This window comes from Typha angustifolia, chromosome 15, assembly GCF_048772165.1.
Source record: "Typha angustifolia cultivar Huaian chromosome 15, ASM4877216v1, whole genome shotgun sequence".
NCBI lineage: Eukaryota > Viridiplantae > Streptophyta > Magnoliopsida > Poales > Typhaceae > Typha > Typha angustifolia.
The window spans coordinates 7,275,740-7,291,212 of NC_133253.1; the positions used below are offsets into that span (position 1 = coordinate 7,275,740).

Consider the following 15,473-nt stretch of genomic DNA (forward strand, 5'->3'; position numbering starts at 1 on the left):
GTCTAGATAAAATATAACGAAGATTAAATAAATAAAAAAAGAACAGGGAGGAATCGATCTTGGACCGAGTCACATTTGGAGTCCATTTTTCTCGTGTACACATCGAATACGTATACACCGCCGAAACCAAGTCTCTCCGACAAGTCGCCACCTGTCGTATTCGGCCAACCTTAACGGCTGACGGAACGACGTCAATCTGTTGCCGTCCTTATTGGACTTAAATCTGACGGCGCCGTTAATGTCCTAAAGTAGACGAAGAAATGGTATATTTAGAGCTGCGTACCGGTCTCTCTCTCTCTCTCTATCTCTCTCTCTCTCCGTTTCCCAACATATCTTTGGAGATTTATAAAGAGATCAGGAGATCTGTTGTCGAAAACCCTAAATTCCCTCTTCTCGATCAATTGAAGTGCAGAAACCCTAGTTCAAAGTTCTTCTTTTTGCGTGCTTTGGGAGCTCCAGGATCCGATTCGGAGGATCCTCTGCCGAAGGATCTTGAGATTTTGAGGGCGATTTCGTAGGTAAATAGTCTGAATCCTGTGCTAATTTGCTGTTTCTTTGTGCTGGGATGGTGTTGTTATGTCTACTTGTTGCTTCGTGAGATTCTTTTCGGGGTGAAAAGATCGAGTTTACGAATAGTATCGGTTAAAAAAATGGTTCTTTGTCTGTTCACTCTCTTGATTTGTGCGGAAAGTTTTCTTCTTTTTCGGTTTTGGTTTGTTGGTTGTGGATACGAGTTTAAAATTTTGTTACAATTGATCAGTGTTGTTTACCTTTAGCTTATGGTGTGCGTTTGCAGTTATCTCCTGGAAAGTTTCCACCTTGTGTCGGCATCTGGAAGTAAGATCTACTGTTCGGGAATTTTACTACCCAAAATGCAATCGAAATCCAGAATACACGCAGACCCGTTTCTTTTCCAAGACCAATTTGACCGGATTCCGGATTCCATAGTTCTCGTCATCTTTAACAAGCTCACCGATGTCCGGTCGCTCGGCCGCTGCTCCGCCGTCTCCAAGCGCTTCAATTCCCTCGTCCCACTCGTCCACGACGTCTATGTCAAGATCGACCGCGTCGTCGCTACCGACGGCGACCCGGATGATGCCCTGAACCTGGCGCCGAAGCCGAGGAGCCTCATCTCCAATTTCCTCAAGTTCATGCTCTCCACCCTGTTGAAACCCTTCAGCCAACTCCAGAGCACCAATGGGGGTAACAAAGCACTCCTCCCCCAACTTTCGCACCACTCCCCGGCCCAAGTCCTGAAGAACTTCACTCATGTCCGCAATCTGAGGATCGAGCTCCCGGCCGGTGATGTTGGAACGGAGGATGGGGTCTTCTTGAAATGGAGGGCAGAGTTCGGAAGCACCCTTCAGAGCTGCATCGTTTTGGGTGGTACTCCTGTCGATCGAAAACCGGCTCCTTCCCATCAGGAACCTTCTCCTGGGGAAGATAATAACGGGAGCATCCCGGAGTCGTTCTACACGAATGGAGGGCTAAAGTTGCGCGTAGTCTGGACCATTAGCTCCTTAATTGCTGCTTCCACAAGGCACTATCTTCTCCGGCAGATAATTAAGGAGCATCCGACGTTGAGGAGCTTGATTTTGACGGACGCCGATGGGCAAGGAACCCTGACCATGGGGGCGGAGCAGCTGAAGGAATTCAGAGAGAAACCATTGGCAGCTTCGGCATCATCCAATAGGACTCAAGTGCCAGCTTCCAACATGAAGCTTAGGTATGCTCCATACTTGGAGCTGCCTGAGGGGATGAAAATGCAGGGTGCTACACTTGTTGCGATCAAGCCCGCAGGTGAGGGTGGTAGTGGTGGCAATAGTAGCAAGAAGGAGGTAGAAACTCTTGTTACTGGAGCCTTTGACGGCCCATTCAGAGCAGCTGTGAAGGCACTGGTCAAGCGGCGGACCTACCTCTTAGAGATGAATGGATTCTAGATCATGTAGCTTCTTGATGCAGATCTCTCTAGTTTAGCTAGCAGGGTTCCTGTTTTGCTCTCATTTCTGGAACCTGCAGCAGAATCCAACTTCTGCAACACTTGAGGTCTGTGATGTTGTAGTCTGTTTTATCTTTTGTTACTTTCTAGTATTCTGTACAGAAGTAATATGGATAGTTTCAATTTTATATATATATCACGCATGGATGGAATACTTCTCCATCTCCCATGATATGTCTTTGGTTTTTCCTATTTGGTTGCAAATAGTAGCTGCAATAATCATGGATCTTGCATATCTCCAATCTCATTTCTTTTCAATGTTTAACATTAGCCAACCCAGTAGATATCATAAAGGTTATAACATCCTTGAATTGTAACTCTGGAGCACTGAAAACAATCTCTCATCTCTGCTGGAATAGAATTCCTTCTGATCTATGCTATTCTTATTCTTTATTTGCAATTGGCACAGATGACATTTATCAGGCTTCAAAGAACTCAGTTCGGCTGCTGGAACATTTACAGATTTAGCATTTAGAACATTTTGACCTCCCCTTAATTCCTTTTAAGATACTGATTACGAAATTTAATCTCTCTATCTGGACCTTGTTTGCTCTGGCAATGACAAAATTAAGACAATTACACATGGTTTGATTCCTCTGTGTGCGTGCTAATCCACGCGTAATGACATTATCTTAAACTGCATTTCATGTAACGGGCTATAAGCAACAATAAATTAAGTTGCTAACAACTAATATGGTAGTATAATGAGAAACAGCTAGAACCACAATTAATGAGACTATATCACTTGGTGATATGGATGACTAATATTGAAAGTTTAGGGGACTAATGAACGTGCAAATGTGATTTATTAAGCAGATTATACATGTGATAGCTACAGAGACAGCTAAGATAAGGCCGATTAGGTTGCAATGTGGGGATCTTTAATGCAGCAGAGCTCGTGTCATGGCTGATACGATCGAATGTGACATTTAATGGAAAAACATATGTGCTATTGGATTATTTCAAAGGATTTGGATCACAGTGTTTAAAAAGAAATTGTGGGTAATTTGGCAATTATATTTTTCCTTTGTTCCTATCAATGGATACTTTTATTGGAAGGATTCAGACTACTTATTTGAATGGATCTTTTTTAAGGCAAAGACTACAGTTAACAGCTATGTTTGCCTATAATTTATGAATTCCTCTATTGGTCTTACTACTATTCTAGAATGTGGGCCAGGAGATTGAATTGATCAAAGTTAGCAAGGCTTTCTTCAATAGTAATCTGATGCTGATGTAGTCTATCTTATCTTCCTCACAACTCACAAGAGGACAAAAAAGGAAATATATTCATGTAGTAGTGCATCCTTTCTGTAGAAAAATTGGGGAAGAAAATATTTAAAAGAAACCATTGTAGAGTAATTAACTCTCCAAACCTTATCACTATATATATAGAAGATATATAACAGCTTAAATTTTTAGAATAGTCTACTGAAGACTCCTTATATATGAAATTTAGGCTAAGGCAGTAATTCAGAAGGCCAACTTAACTATTCTCCATAGGCCCATCAACAGTTTCATTACAAAGTTTAGGGACTATGGCGGCTTGTGGGGACTCATCAGAGCATAGCAAAAGCAAAAGCAAAAGCTAGCGCCTAGCAGTGCAGAGGACAAAGGAGAAAGTTATAAGTAGGATAGGAAGAAGGCAACAGCCCACACAAGTGCACTTCAGAGGATCACCTTTCTTTCTCAAGTAGATTACCAGAAAAAGTTTATGGTCCTCATTCAGGTTGGTGACCAGACAACCTTTAGCATCAGTTTTATGGCACTTGCCACTCCCTTTTTTTGTCTCTGCTTCTTTATGGATGGGGATGCCACCAAAGTTCTAAGTGGAGAAGTGATGTCTTTCCTTTAGCAGGCATTCCATACCCCACCTCAATGAAGAGTATAGGATGTTGGGGTGCATTTGGAAGTTTCAGATGAGGCAAGTTACTTTTCTTCATTATGGGTAGGCCTTTTATCCAATGACCCATTTGCTGATATTATTAGAGTTCAATTTGTTGTCATAATGTAGTAAAGAAAGAAGTGGCTTTTAAAGGTGGCCACACTAGTACCAGATATCTTTCTATGTATTATAATTCTTGCCATGATTGTGTAAGAATCCAGGTTATCAAACTGGGGTTGGAAGAACAAGTATACTATAAGAAAGCAGATGTAATTAGAAAGAAAAAGGAGATTGTTTAGAATATTCATTTTCTTTTATCTGGTCTGCTAAGAACAATCATTATGATGGATAATAAGGCCCTTAATGTACTAAAAGTAGTCATCAAACATCAAACTTTTTTTATATCAGGATTCAGAGAATTACTGCATAGACTAGAAATGTGAACCCTCAACAACTCAAGAGGTGTAATATGATGATGATCCTGTGATTTTTGTTTTTCTATTAAGAATTTTATAGCATAAACCCAAGTTCTTAGTGTTTGATATTGTAATAAGCCTTTCAAGCCTTACATGCTTTCCTTCTTCAGGTGAAAACCTAATTGTCCATCCCTTTCTTGCCCCAATACTAGGCACATTAATTTAGAGTCCCACAAGCAACTTTTCCAAAAGCCAGGAAAAAGTCGCCATTCTGGTTGGCATGACCAAAAGACTTTCAGTTCATTCCAGAATTTACCTACTCCCTCAGGCTTTTCTAGAGCAGTAGCAGTTAAAGATCTGGAGCAGGGTAGGAGTTAAAAGTGTGCATCTAAGTCAAGCATATTGCCAACTATGTAAAAGGTTACCTGAGAGAAAAATGACTCCTTTCTCACCTATAACTGAACAAAAACTACCTCTCATAAATTTTATGATGGAAGTGTAATCGATGTGATCTTTTTCTAGATACCGATAAATGCCCTGTCTTTTTGAGGAGAAGAAGATCCAACTAAAGGCATTCTATTTTTTAAGAGAAAGTACCATATACAGTCAATTAAGTTGTAAAAAGTAATATACTAAGTATATTTCTTGTGATATGAACATAAGGTGGTTTCTTGCATAAAAGAAAAGAAAAGAAAAAAAAAAGAGTCGAATAACCAGTAGAGGCAGACCTAAAATAAAAAATTCTCATTGTAAATTAGGTATAATCAGACAAATTGATGAAATGAATTTTTAGCAACTGAAATAATTCATTTGATTTCAGAAATGCCATAGAAATTGAGCTGTCCATAGTTCAACTCTATATTCCCATAACATTCCCAAGAGAACCCTGCTGAATTCACTTGCTAACCATTCAATGCAATTAGTAGTAGCAGCACATGATACTAATCTTCTCTGCCCAATCAAACCAAATTAAACTGATTTGAAGACCATTGCGGTCTCCAGCATTGAACAAGCTCTAGCAAATTCTTCCATTTAGCAGTACACGCCAAAGCCAGAGCGTGGAAGTTGTCTGTAAATTCTGTGAGGAAGTAACAATGTCTTAGAAAGTACAATTCATGACCATTGTGGTCAAATTAGTACCAAAGAACCAAGTTGTTTCACTACAGAGATGGAAAAAGTTTGAAGTCCTTAAAGAAGTAGTACAAGAAAATCTTCAATATTTTATTATCAAAGTGAATAACAATCACAAGGGGTAAAAGCAATTGCGATTATAGACTGGCAAAATAATGCCAATGCCTGCGATCTCACTTAACCTAGTTAGTGTTTAAACATGATGAATCATGTTTCCATTTGATGTCGCTGAAACGAAAAATTTCGAGGAAGGACTGAATGAGCTGTTCATGGATCACTTCATCAGATGGAAGTTCTGTGTCTGTTTCACGTCTCAATGATGTTACCCCTTTGTCCGCGATACCACAAGGAACAATGTGCTTAAAATAGTCCAGGTCAGGATCAATATTAAAAGCCAATCCATGACAAGTGATGCCTGAAGATATTCTTACACCAATAGCACCAATCTTTCTATCTCCAACCCAGACACCAGTTTCACCTGTCTTACCTGGATGAGCTTTCACACCATATAAAGAGGCTACATTGATCATCACAGATTCAAGGCCTTCAACATACTTCCGTGCACCAAATCCAATGTCCCTAAGATTAAAAATGGGATAAAGGATAGCTTGTCTTGGACCGTGATATGTTATGTCTCCTCCTCTCTCTGTATAGTGAAGCTCAGCACCCATGGACTTGAGGTCTGCTTCGGCTACTAACAAGTTGTGATATGTTCGCCGTTTCCCGAGTGTGTAAGTAGGAGGATGTTGAAGAGATAATACCATATCTGCTATTTTACCAGCTTTTCTATCAGCAAAAAGCCTTTCCTGGAGCTTGAGCGCATCTAAGTAATTGACAATTCCCATCTTCCAGACCTCAAGGCTCCTTTTTATTGTCATTTCTTGCGATTTAGTCCATGCACCTGTTCCTTGTCACAAGAATTTCAAGCAATATTAATTAAGTGCTGCATCATGTTGTATCTGGTGCAATGCATTAATCTGTACACAAGAACACAATTTCACAGTGGCTGAGCAAAACATTTATTTCAGATAAAGTGGGGAGGAACATGGTGTAAAGTAATGTTATCAAGAATAGCTAGAATATATATATATATATGAAATTGCATATGGAGAGATTTAAATCAAACCAAACTCCATCTTCCACAATTAGTCGGGCTAGATCTTTTAAACAATCACATGCGGGAAAGGAAACATTAATCAAAAGATTCGACCATCATATAATCCATGATAATGCCAAAAGCATAAATTAAAAGAAAAGAAGGATATTTACTTATACATGTCCCTCAAAATAAATGCTTATTAACATATATGCTAAGATACACCAAGATGCAATGTCTATTTTATCTATATATACTGTGTAACCTCTCATAGGAAGAAAAAGAATAGGATAAGAAAACACCCTGTCATTTTGTATCATTATTAAACTAGGCATAGCATGTATATACAAATAAATAGACAAGGCAGTTAAAAACGTTGGATTAAACACAACTAATAGAGTAAACAATGTAACTTCTTTGTAAGGAACGAAGGAAAATCATTTAACTACTTTCATCCACTATCATGAGAGAGACATCAAAGTAACTCACAGTATCAAGCTCAGAACAACTGAACTTGCTACCAACATTTTTATCAAAACGGAATTAAAGGACTAATCTTTCCATGCATTACTATTTACTAAGATAGTACCTAATGTAACATGAAAGACATAGTCAGAGGTTTGAGTTATGCTTCTTGATCAATAGAGTTAAGACTGCATGTAATGATCCATCAAGATCCAAGAATTGGAGGTAGCCTCATTCCTTGGAAATTGGAACACCCAATTCAATTCATTGCGGCGGAAGCACTCCTATAAGTACTGATTACCAAAATTGTCCATGAGAAGGAAGAAAGCTCAAAATAAATAGTGAAGAGTCTTCAGATGCTAACCAGATTTATCAATCCCATCAAACTTACTACCATATTCCATATATAAAGATTTCAATTTAGAAACAGTACTTGAATGCGTGATCCAAATTATTCTCATACCAACCTAAAATGTACAAAGAGAACTCGACATACGGATTTGTGCATATGAGAACTGTGTGACGAAAAAGAAAATCCGATCTTTTAGCAAGTTTTCAGAACTTTACTGCGAATCACGTGAATCGGACTAAAACAACAAATCGGCCTCTAGATTCTAATTTCTCTCGCTGACAGAGAAGGGCGAAGAGGGGAGAAGAGGTAAACGCAGGGGACAGGCGGCAGCTGAGGGTGGCGGCGGAGACCATTAGAGCCGAGGCGGTCGGGGTGGGGAAGAAAGAGGCATCGACGGTGGCGAAACTTGGCTAAGAGAAAAGATAGAGAAGTAAAGAGAGAGAACGCACCGCAGAGAGGGGAGGGTAGCGTTCGCCAGCGGCATCTCGACCCAGGGTTGATGGAGGCGGGGGCGGGGGCGGCGTCGCAGAGCAGAGGAGAAGAAGAGGGAATGTGTATGCGTGGGTGTGTGGCCGAGTTGACCGAGCTTATCGACCGGAATCAAGCTTGAATTGATCGAAGCCAAATTATAAAATCAAACGAATTAATTTTAAAGTTAATTTTGAATTTCTAAGTCTAAATTAATTCAAACCTTTGAGCTATACATGCGGACTTAGTTTTGGTCAAGGAAATCATTGTCGTTGGATCACCGTGAGAGTGAGTTGGTAGGCGAGTTAGAACATCGTCAAAGCAATCATCTAGTCCGCAGACTTTTTATCACCAAAAAAATTAATAATAAAAATGTTTAAAGAGGAAGTTGTCAGCACTAAGACTAAAGTAAGTGTAGCTGGTGATATGAGTGGAAAGCCTTTCTAGAAAGTATGCTCAATAATTAATGGATTAAAAACTACATATTTTGGTGGTTCAATAAATGGGTTTTTGCGTCTGCTATGCCATGGAATGTAAGCAATTTTACAGGAGTCATCTAATGGAGTATCTATCATGAATTAATTTGCGTTTAGTCCTTGTTAGATATTCTTGGATGAGGTAGTAACTTGATTAAATTTGCCTGGAAGTATTACAAGAATTCCTAATGAACAATTCTTTCTGTGGCAAAACTATCAGGACAGGATGAGAATGTTTTTTTTTTCTTACTCTTTCCTCAAACATTATAGACATCTAAAAGGTTTTGAGTGAATCTAAATTCAAATGTATCATAAGTTCTTCTAACACAAAAAGTACCTTGCTACTTCGTAATGTTAACCTCAAATTCTTTCTACGCCGGCCCCTCCACTTCTTTTCTCCCCTTCCTTGTCGGGTTAGAAGCTAGTAGAATGAGTGGGTGGCGGAGCCGAACTACCTAGGCCAAGCCAAACACCTCCTCCTTCTCCTACTTCGGACCTCTACAGTCCCTAACTTTGCTAATCTCCAGCGTTGCCCTCTTCTCGCCCATCTTCGATGAAAGCTCCCTTGGCCCTTTGCTCGCCCCATCCACCGGAAGCTCGTACTCAATGGCACAACCTCCTTTCCAGTCGTTCCCCCTCTGGTTTTGCTAATGGCAGTCCCTGGCCCCTGCTCCATCTCTGTTGCCTCCCTCGTGCCGAGATGGTTGCTGCCGCCTCTAGCTTGTCGAAGCTTAAGGCCGCGACCTAGTCGGTCTCCCTCCACCGTCACCATCCCCACCCCGCCCCGCCCTGCCATGCCACACCCTTTGTCGAGCCTCCTTTGCTGCGATTGCTGTCGGTGGTGGATCCATAGGGGTGAAAACGGATCGGATATGGATCGGATATTGCTCAACCTATATCCGGATTCATATTTTTAGTCCAGATACGGATATTGGACGGATAGTAAAATTTAAAACAATATCCTAACTAAACAGATACGGATAATTTTCGGATAAAGGATCAGATTTTAAACGAATATTAATTAAATTTAAAATAATTATAATATTTTATTTAGATATAATTAACACAAAATTATTAAGAGTTTTACAACAAATAATTTTTTTGTATGTCAAATATATAAAATTAGAAAAATTAATCTCTATAAATAATATATAAAATATTATTAGTAACAATATTAATATTTACTATTTAAATAAGCAAACTAAAAACTGTAAATCATTTAAAAAAATATGCGGGTAAACGGATATCCAATATCCGTATCCGAATCCGAAAAATATATCCGACCCGTATCGAAATTTTTTTCAAAAATTCTATCCGTATCCGAATCGGATAGAAATTTTTTATCCGAATCCGATCCGAGTCGGGTCGGATAGCGGGTCGGGTCAGAGTTAATCCGACCCGTTTTCACCTATATGGATCCACCATGGTAGTTGTTAGGTGGTAGTCATGCCATATTGGGCCCTACTACAGTGCCAGCCGTTGTCAAGTAAGGTTCCATTAGAGGTCAAATCTGATTTGGTGTCATGATCGAAGTTGTTCGAATGGTTTGATCAGCCTGTGTGCATGTTGGGTCTATTTTAGCTAGTGAAAGTCATATGACGCCGACCCTTTGTTGAGAAATGCTCTGAATCCTAGCCTCATGCAGCTGGGTCTTCTTTACAGGGCAATCTTAGTAAACCAAGAGGGAGGCTTGTTCTACGGTCGATGTCATATCCCCTCCGTTTTATTTTTTTGCATAAGTACTAGTATACATACTAATACATTGGATTAATTGTTGGTCAGTCTGTAATTCAGCCAAGAGCGAAACTCATTTCAAAATGCTATCCTATCTCCCCTTCTTTTATTATTTATCATGTTGTAATCTTTCAGTGAAGCTCAATGAATTATCTGTCTACAGTATTTTTCAGAAAGAAAAAACAAAATGCTTAGTAGTGTTAACTCCAAGGATCAGAATTTTAATATTTGAAGTCATGCATGCACTTATTAAGTAGAGTTATTTGATATGCAACTCTGGCTCCGTTTAATTTGAGCTCTAGTGCTGAACATAGACCATTAAAATCATTAAATCTCTCTCTCTCTCTCTCTCTCTCTCTCTCTCTCTCTCTCTCTCTCTCTCTCTCTCTCTCTCTCTCTCTCTCTCTCTCTCTCTCTCTCTCTCTCTCGTGGAGAGATAGATTTCCGCATTCTGTTAGTGTGGAGCTTCTCCTATCATGGCCTTTGTCAGTTGGCAATATTAAATGCCATGACCAAGTTGCATTATTTTTAAAGACCCATCAACTAGTCACAACTAAGCTCCCCTCCTCCAACAGACAAGGGAAAAGTATCCAAAAAGCTATCAAGGGTGGGTGTTGCTAAGTTGCAATTCTTTTGCAATAATTATCAACTTCAGACTTGTCACCCATCTCATCTCCCTACCTGATTTTGTCCAAAACTCGAAGAGGGAATTACTCCAATCTTATCAAGACCTCTTTTTTCTCACATTGCATTTATGTCTATATTTATGTTGGTCAACTGGTGGAGGATACAAGGGTGGGTCCCTCTCTCTCATGCCATGAACATATCTACATCTCTGAGGTAAATGAGGTCAAACTTCTTCTCATCATGGTGAATGCTGAAAGAGCAATGCAGTTGACCATATTTTAGATATGCCATCACCCTGACTAAAGTCCTCATGTGCCACAATATATATATAAAAAAAGGAGAACAAATACTAAACTCTGGTGTGCTTTGGACCAAAGTGCAGCCAATATCTTTCAATTATGTTTGACTAACTTTTTGACTTATAAGATTATACTTAAACTACAAAAATACTCCTCTACCGTGAATTAATTTATAAAGTAAAATAATAATAAACAAACAAACAAAAGAACTACTCTTTGGCTCTTCGAGTGGTGCAACAGCCAACTTCCTTCTCTATATAACCCTTTCGCATGGGCTGCCATTATGTTAGGATTGACTACTTGGCCTGCTTTTATTGTTACAGTTAGGTGGGGCCTCATGAGAAATTTCCATTAACAAGTTAAAAAGAAAGAAGAAGAAGAGAAAGGCATACACTTGCCCACACTCTAATAATTATTTTGTGAAATGGAAACACAGCTAAATCATATGTTTCACTCACTAAACTAACCTATGCCCAAGTGTTACATTACATTTGCTTGCTAATAAATTATTACACGTATATATATCTTGTTGAAAAGATAAAGAAAGTAATCAAAAGAGTGAAGTAATCAAGTAAGTAAAAGATCTATTATCTATATGTCATTAAAATAACAGATGTTAACAGATTGGCTCAATTTGTTAAATAAATGCTATCTAATACACCCATCTCTTATTTGTTTTCTGAATTCATTACAAGAGAGAATTTCCAGTCAAGTAATAAATACATACATGCACGCAGACACACACACATGTATATATATATATATATATAGTCTTATATGTGGGTCCCTTTCATTGAAGAGCACAACGAAGTCAAAGTATGCCACTCACTCAGCTGAGCAAGCAAGTTGAGGTGATTATATAATATAGATTTGTAAAAGCTGATGGACGTGACCTTTATGCATTTATTTTTGGAATCCATAAGCAAATATCCACAAGGACCAAATTAATAATATTTTAAAGTTTTCGAGTATGGAATTGATATGGATTTATGAAATTTGACCTGTCCTCCTCATGTGGCTGCTAAAAGTCAAGTAGTCAGCAAATTAAAAGGAGAGAAAAGAAGAAGAAATAAATCCTCCAAGTTGGCCAATGGATCAGATCACGTTATTTTATGGGCTTAAGTTTTTAGAGCAGCTAAGAAGATACATTTTGATGAATTAAAATATAATTAAAACCTTAAATTTTAGAGTAACCGGTAAGCTAATTAATTACGATTAAAAAATAAAGATGAGATTTTTTTGTCACTTATTTTACTACATGAATTCAACACTATAAAATCTCCCCCCCCCCGACTCGTTATGCATCCTTCACTTCACTGCTACCTTCTTCTTCTTCTTCTTCTTCTTCTTCTTCTTCTTCTTCTTCTTCTTCTTCTTCTTCTTCTTCTTCTTCTTCTTCTTCTTCTTCTTCTTCTTCTTCTTCTTCTTCTTCTCATCTTGGGTACTAGATTTATATATGCAGACATGGATATAGCAAAGATGTTACTATATCTACTCCTCTCAACCCTCACAGTCCCTTGTCTGCTCCTCCTGGTTGTGATAACCGAATCCCTCACTCGCTTAGCGACATCGATCATCCGATGCCACGGAAGAAGATACTTAGAAAAACAAAAACGTTCCGACGCCGGATTAATCGCCGGCCATCGGAAGTACTATAAGCATGGGTTGGAAGAGGGAAAGGAGCAAGCGGAGTGCATCTTTTGCCTTTGCGGGATAGAGGAAGGAGAAGAGATAAGAGAGCTGAGATGTAAGCATATGTTTCATAGGCCATGCTTGGATAGGTGGATGGAGCACCGGGGGATGACGTGTCCCCTTTGCCGCGACTGCTTGGTGGCTCCAGAGGCGGCGGCGGCGGCGGCGACGGCGGAGCTCGCCGACATGGACGGCGACAACGATTTGGGTCCGGTCTTGATGGCTTATATGAGTACGACTGGGTGGGGGTTGGGGTTTTAAATGCATGCATTACATCCTCTTGCATGCTTCTTTCTTTACTCACACGTTGTTTATTAGTATTTACCATTTTCTTTTCACGTACTTTTTTTTACAACGTGTTTATGTATAATTTAAATCGTATTAAGGCATGCATCTAAATCTATATTTTTAACAAATATTAAATACGTAAAAGAGTCTAAATTTGTCATTCGAAAACTGAGGAGCTCAGAACTATTAATATCCCTAACTATAATATCTTTCTTCATACAAATTGCCCTACCTATTGATCATGGTTAGGGGTGGCAAATGGGTGGGCTCTGAGTTGAAGACAACTAGAACACAAACTATTTATTATCAATTGGAATATTAGAAGCAGACACATACTCATTTATATTAAATGAGTTACATTAGTCATTAAACGGATAATCAAATTACATAGGTTATTTATATTTATTTAAATTATTTAGGTAATAAACAAGAAGTAATAAGTAGACTTTTTTTCGTGTTAAACAAATTAGTCAGGTCATAATCTGTTTGAAGTAATGAAAGGAATTGTTTAACAATCGAGTTAGAACTAGTTAACTCACTTATGACCAGAACTTGATTGTATTAAACTCAGATCGATTTAAAACCTTCATGTTTAAATCAGGTAATTGAATCTGGTCAGGAATTGTCACTCCTAGTCTTCGTAGGAGGCCTAAAGCATTCACGAAACTTTGATGATGCACTGGTATCAGATATTGGATAAACATATAATAACATCTAAGACGAAGGAATATGTTCCTTTTAAGACTAGGATTTACTAGTAATCCAGCAGCTTCAGCTTCAAATCTTTGTCGTCACCTTCCACCCCCTGGCGGCCGGTTCTTAAAATACGTATTAGATACTTCTTGAGAGTTACCTGGTGCTCGAGCTTCAGAGGTTTGCGATTTTTGGCATCAAATTAGTTAAATATCATGCCTTGATTAGTGTCTAACTGCAAAAATCTGCGATTTTAGCTTCAAATTCGTCGAACATAATATCTTGAAAGATCGTTGCTTGGTTAGCCTTTTAGAGGCACCACTTTTAACTCGTTGTAAGTGAAAAGAGGTCTAGCCTCCAGTCAATGAGAAATCTATCGAGGATCTTGGTTATTGTTCCTTCTTTTTTTCAGAGAATAATTTGGTTAGAAATATTTGAAAAGATGGGTAAGGTTCAGTTGATAAAGACACTGACATTGTGCTATCCTTTTTTGAGTAATTGTAGTCCTTTCTTTCCCTTGCAGTAGGATCACATACAAATCATTGCCATGTCGAACCATTTATTATTGCCCAAAAAAGTCCACACTTGAGAGGCTGAAAATGATTCTGAAATCCCAAGCATGATCATGCAAGAGAGAGGCTTGAGAGGCTGTTTGAGAGATTTTGTCTTGTAATATAGATAGAGAAAAGTTGATTACTTGCGTAAATGGACGCTATTTGCTTCTCTAGATCTTCCGTGTGCATTACATACAGTAGTGAGTGCAAGGGACAAAGGCAAAGGGTGTAGGTCTTAAGATCTGCAGGCAAGTGGGGCAATGATTGAGGGTTAGCCACTTACTCTTTTTCTTTTGCTATACTTGGAGGTGTTCATTTTCTTTCTTCCTTGTAATGCTCACGCCCTTGTTTTCTGCTACTCAGTAAGTAGAGTTTTCAATAGACGAGCCTTTGGAATCCTGTATAAACAATTGTGGGCTAAGTTGTTATATGTTGCAATTACATATAAGAGAAAAGCACCGATCTGGTACTGATTCTGATCAGGACTGGGGACGGACTATTGGTCTGAACGTCGTTCAAGTTACAGTTCATCAGGTTCAGAAAGAGAGGAGGAGAAGGAAGCAGAAGAAGAGACGGCATGGAAGGTGTAGCTCACCATCTGATTCATCTGATTCTGAGCCAACCTCTGATAGTGATTCAGATGAGAAGGGCAACCCAATGAGGAGCACAAGGCTCCGAAAGGCATCGTGTTGGATTCCCAGAATATTGAGTTACAAATGACTGTTTGTTCCTGTCATAATTTCATTTTGCTTCCAGAATTGCAATGGATAGCGGCAGATGCTGTTAATTGCGGGAAACTTTGAACTGTTTAATTCTTTGTGCTCAACAAACAGATGCATCGATAGAATCAATGTCTGTGAGAAGGAATATGTTAATCTTGGTGCTGTAGCTTGCAAGGTCCTAATAAGAGATGTTAGATGTATTAAGATTTCTCTCCAAGTTGTTGCTAAATATGAAGGTGAACTGGTGTGCAATAGTGGTTTGATGGTTTCTCTTTTATGTAGCTTACTTTGATGAATGCTACTGAAGAATGTTGGGTTAAATACTATTCAACTTTTTGTACTTATGTCACTCTTAAGTCTCTATATAAGTTTTCTTTTAAATAAAACAGTCCTGATACTTCTGACTAAAACAAGACAGCTAGATTTGACATCCAGATTATTAAAATGTCTAGTTTATATAAAATATAACAAATAAAATAAAATAAAACTATAGAAATACCCAAATTACTTTTTCCTCCCAATTAGTTTGTCTAATAAGAATAAAGAAATATTTTAATAATTTAGATAAGAATTATA

At 38.6% G+C, this 15,473-nt stretch overlaps 2 protein-coding genes across 3 annotated transcripts; one reads left to right on the top strand and one right to left on the bottom strand.

Moving 5' to 3' along the window:
• The first annotated feature begins 302 nt into the window (after positions 1–302).
• LOC140779762 (F-box protein At4g18380-like) lies at positions 303–2,168 on the top strand. The gene is made up of 2 exons (XM_073125010.1): positions 303–518; positions 797–2,168. The coding sequence occupies exon 2, from the start codon at positions 873–875 to the stop codon at positions 1,938–1,940; it is 1,068 nt and encodes a 355-aa protein (XP_072981111.1). The 5' UTR covers positions 303–518; positions 797–872; the 3' UTR covers positions 1,941–2,168.
• A 3,186-nt stretch (positions 2,169–5,354) lies between these two features.
• Positions 5,355–7,960, bottom strand: LOC140778360 (octanoyltransferase LIP2, mitochondrial). 2 transcript variants are annotated; one of them, XM_073123033.1, is made up of 2 exons: positions 7,794–7,960; positions 5,355–6,338 (listed from the first exon to the last, which is right to left on the bottom strand). In XM_073123033.1, the coding sequence occupies exon 2, from the start codon at positions 6,307–6,309 to the stop codon at positions 5,614–5,616; it is 696 nt and encodes a 231-aa protein (XP_072979134.1). In that variant the 5' UTR covers positions 6,310–6,338; positions 7,794–7,960; the 3' UTR covers positions 5,355–5,613. The 2 variants fall into 2 exon arrangements, with proteins under 2 accessions (XP_072979134.1, XP_072979133.1); XM_073123032.1 differs by having other exon boundaries at positions 5,355–6,332; positions 7,794–7,958.
• Positions 7,961–15,473: the final 7,513 nt, after the last annotated feature.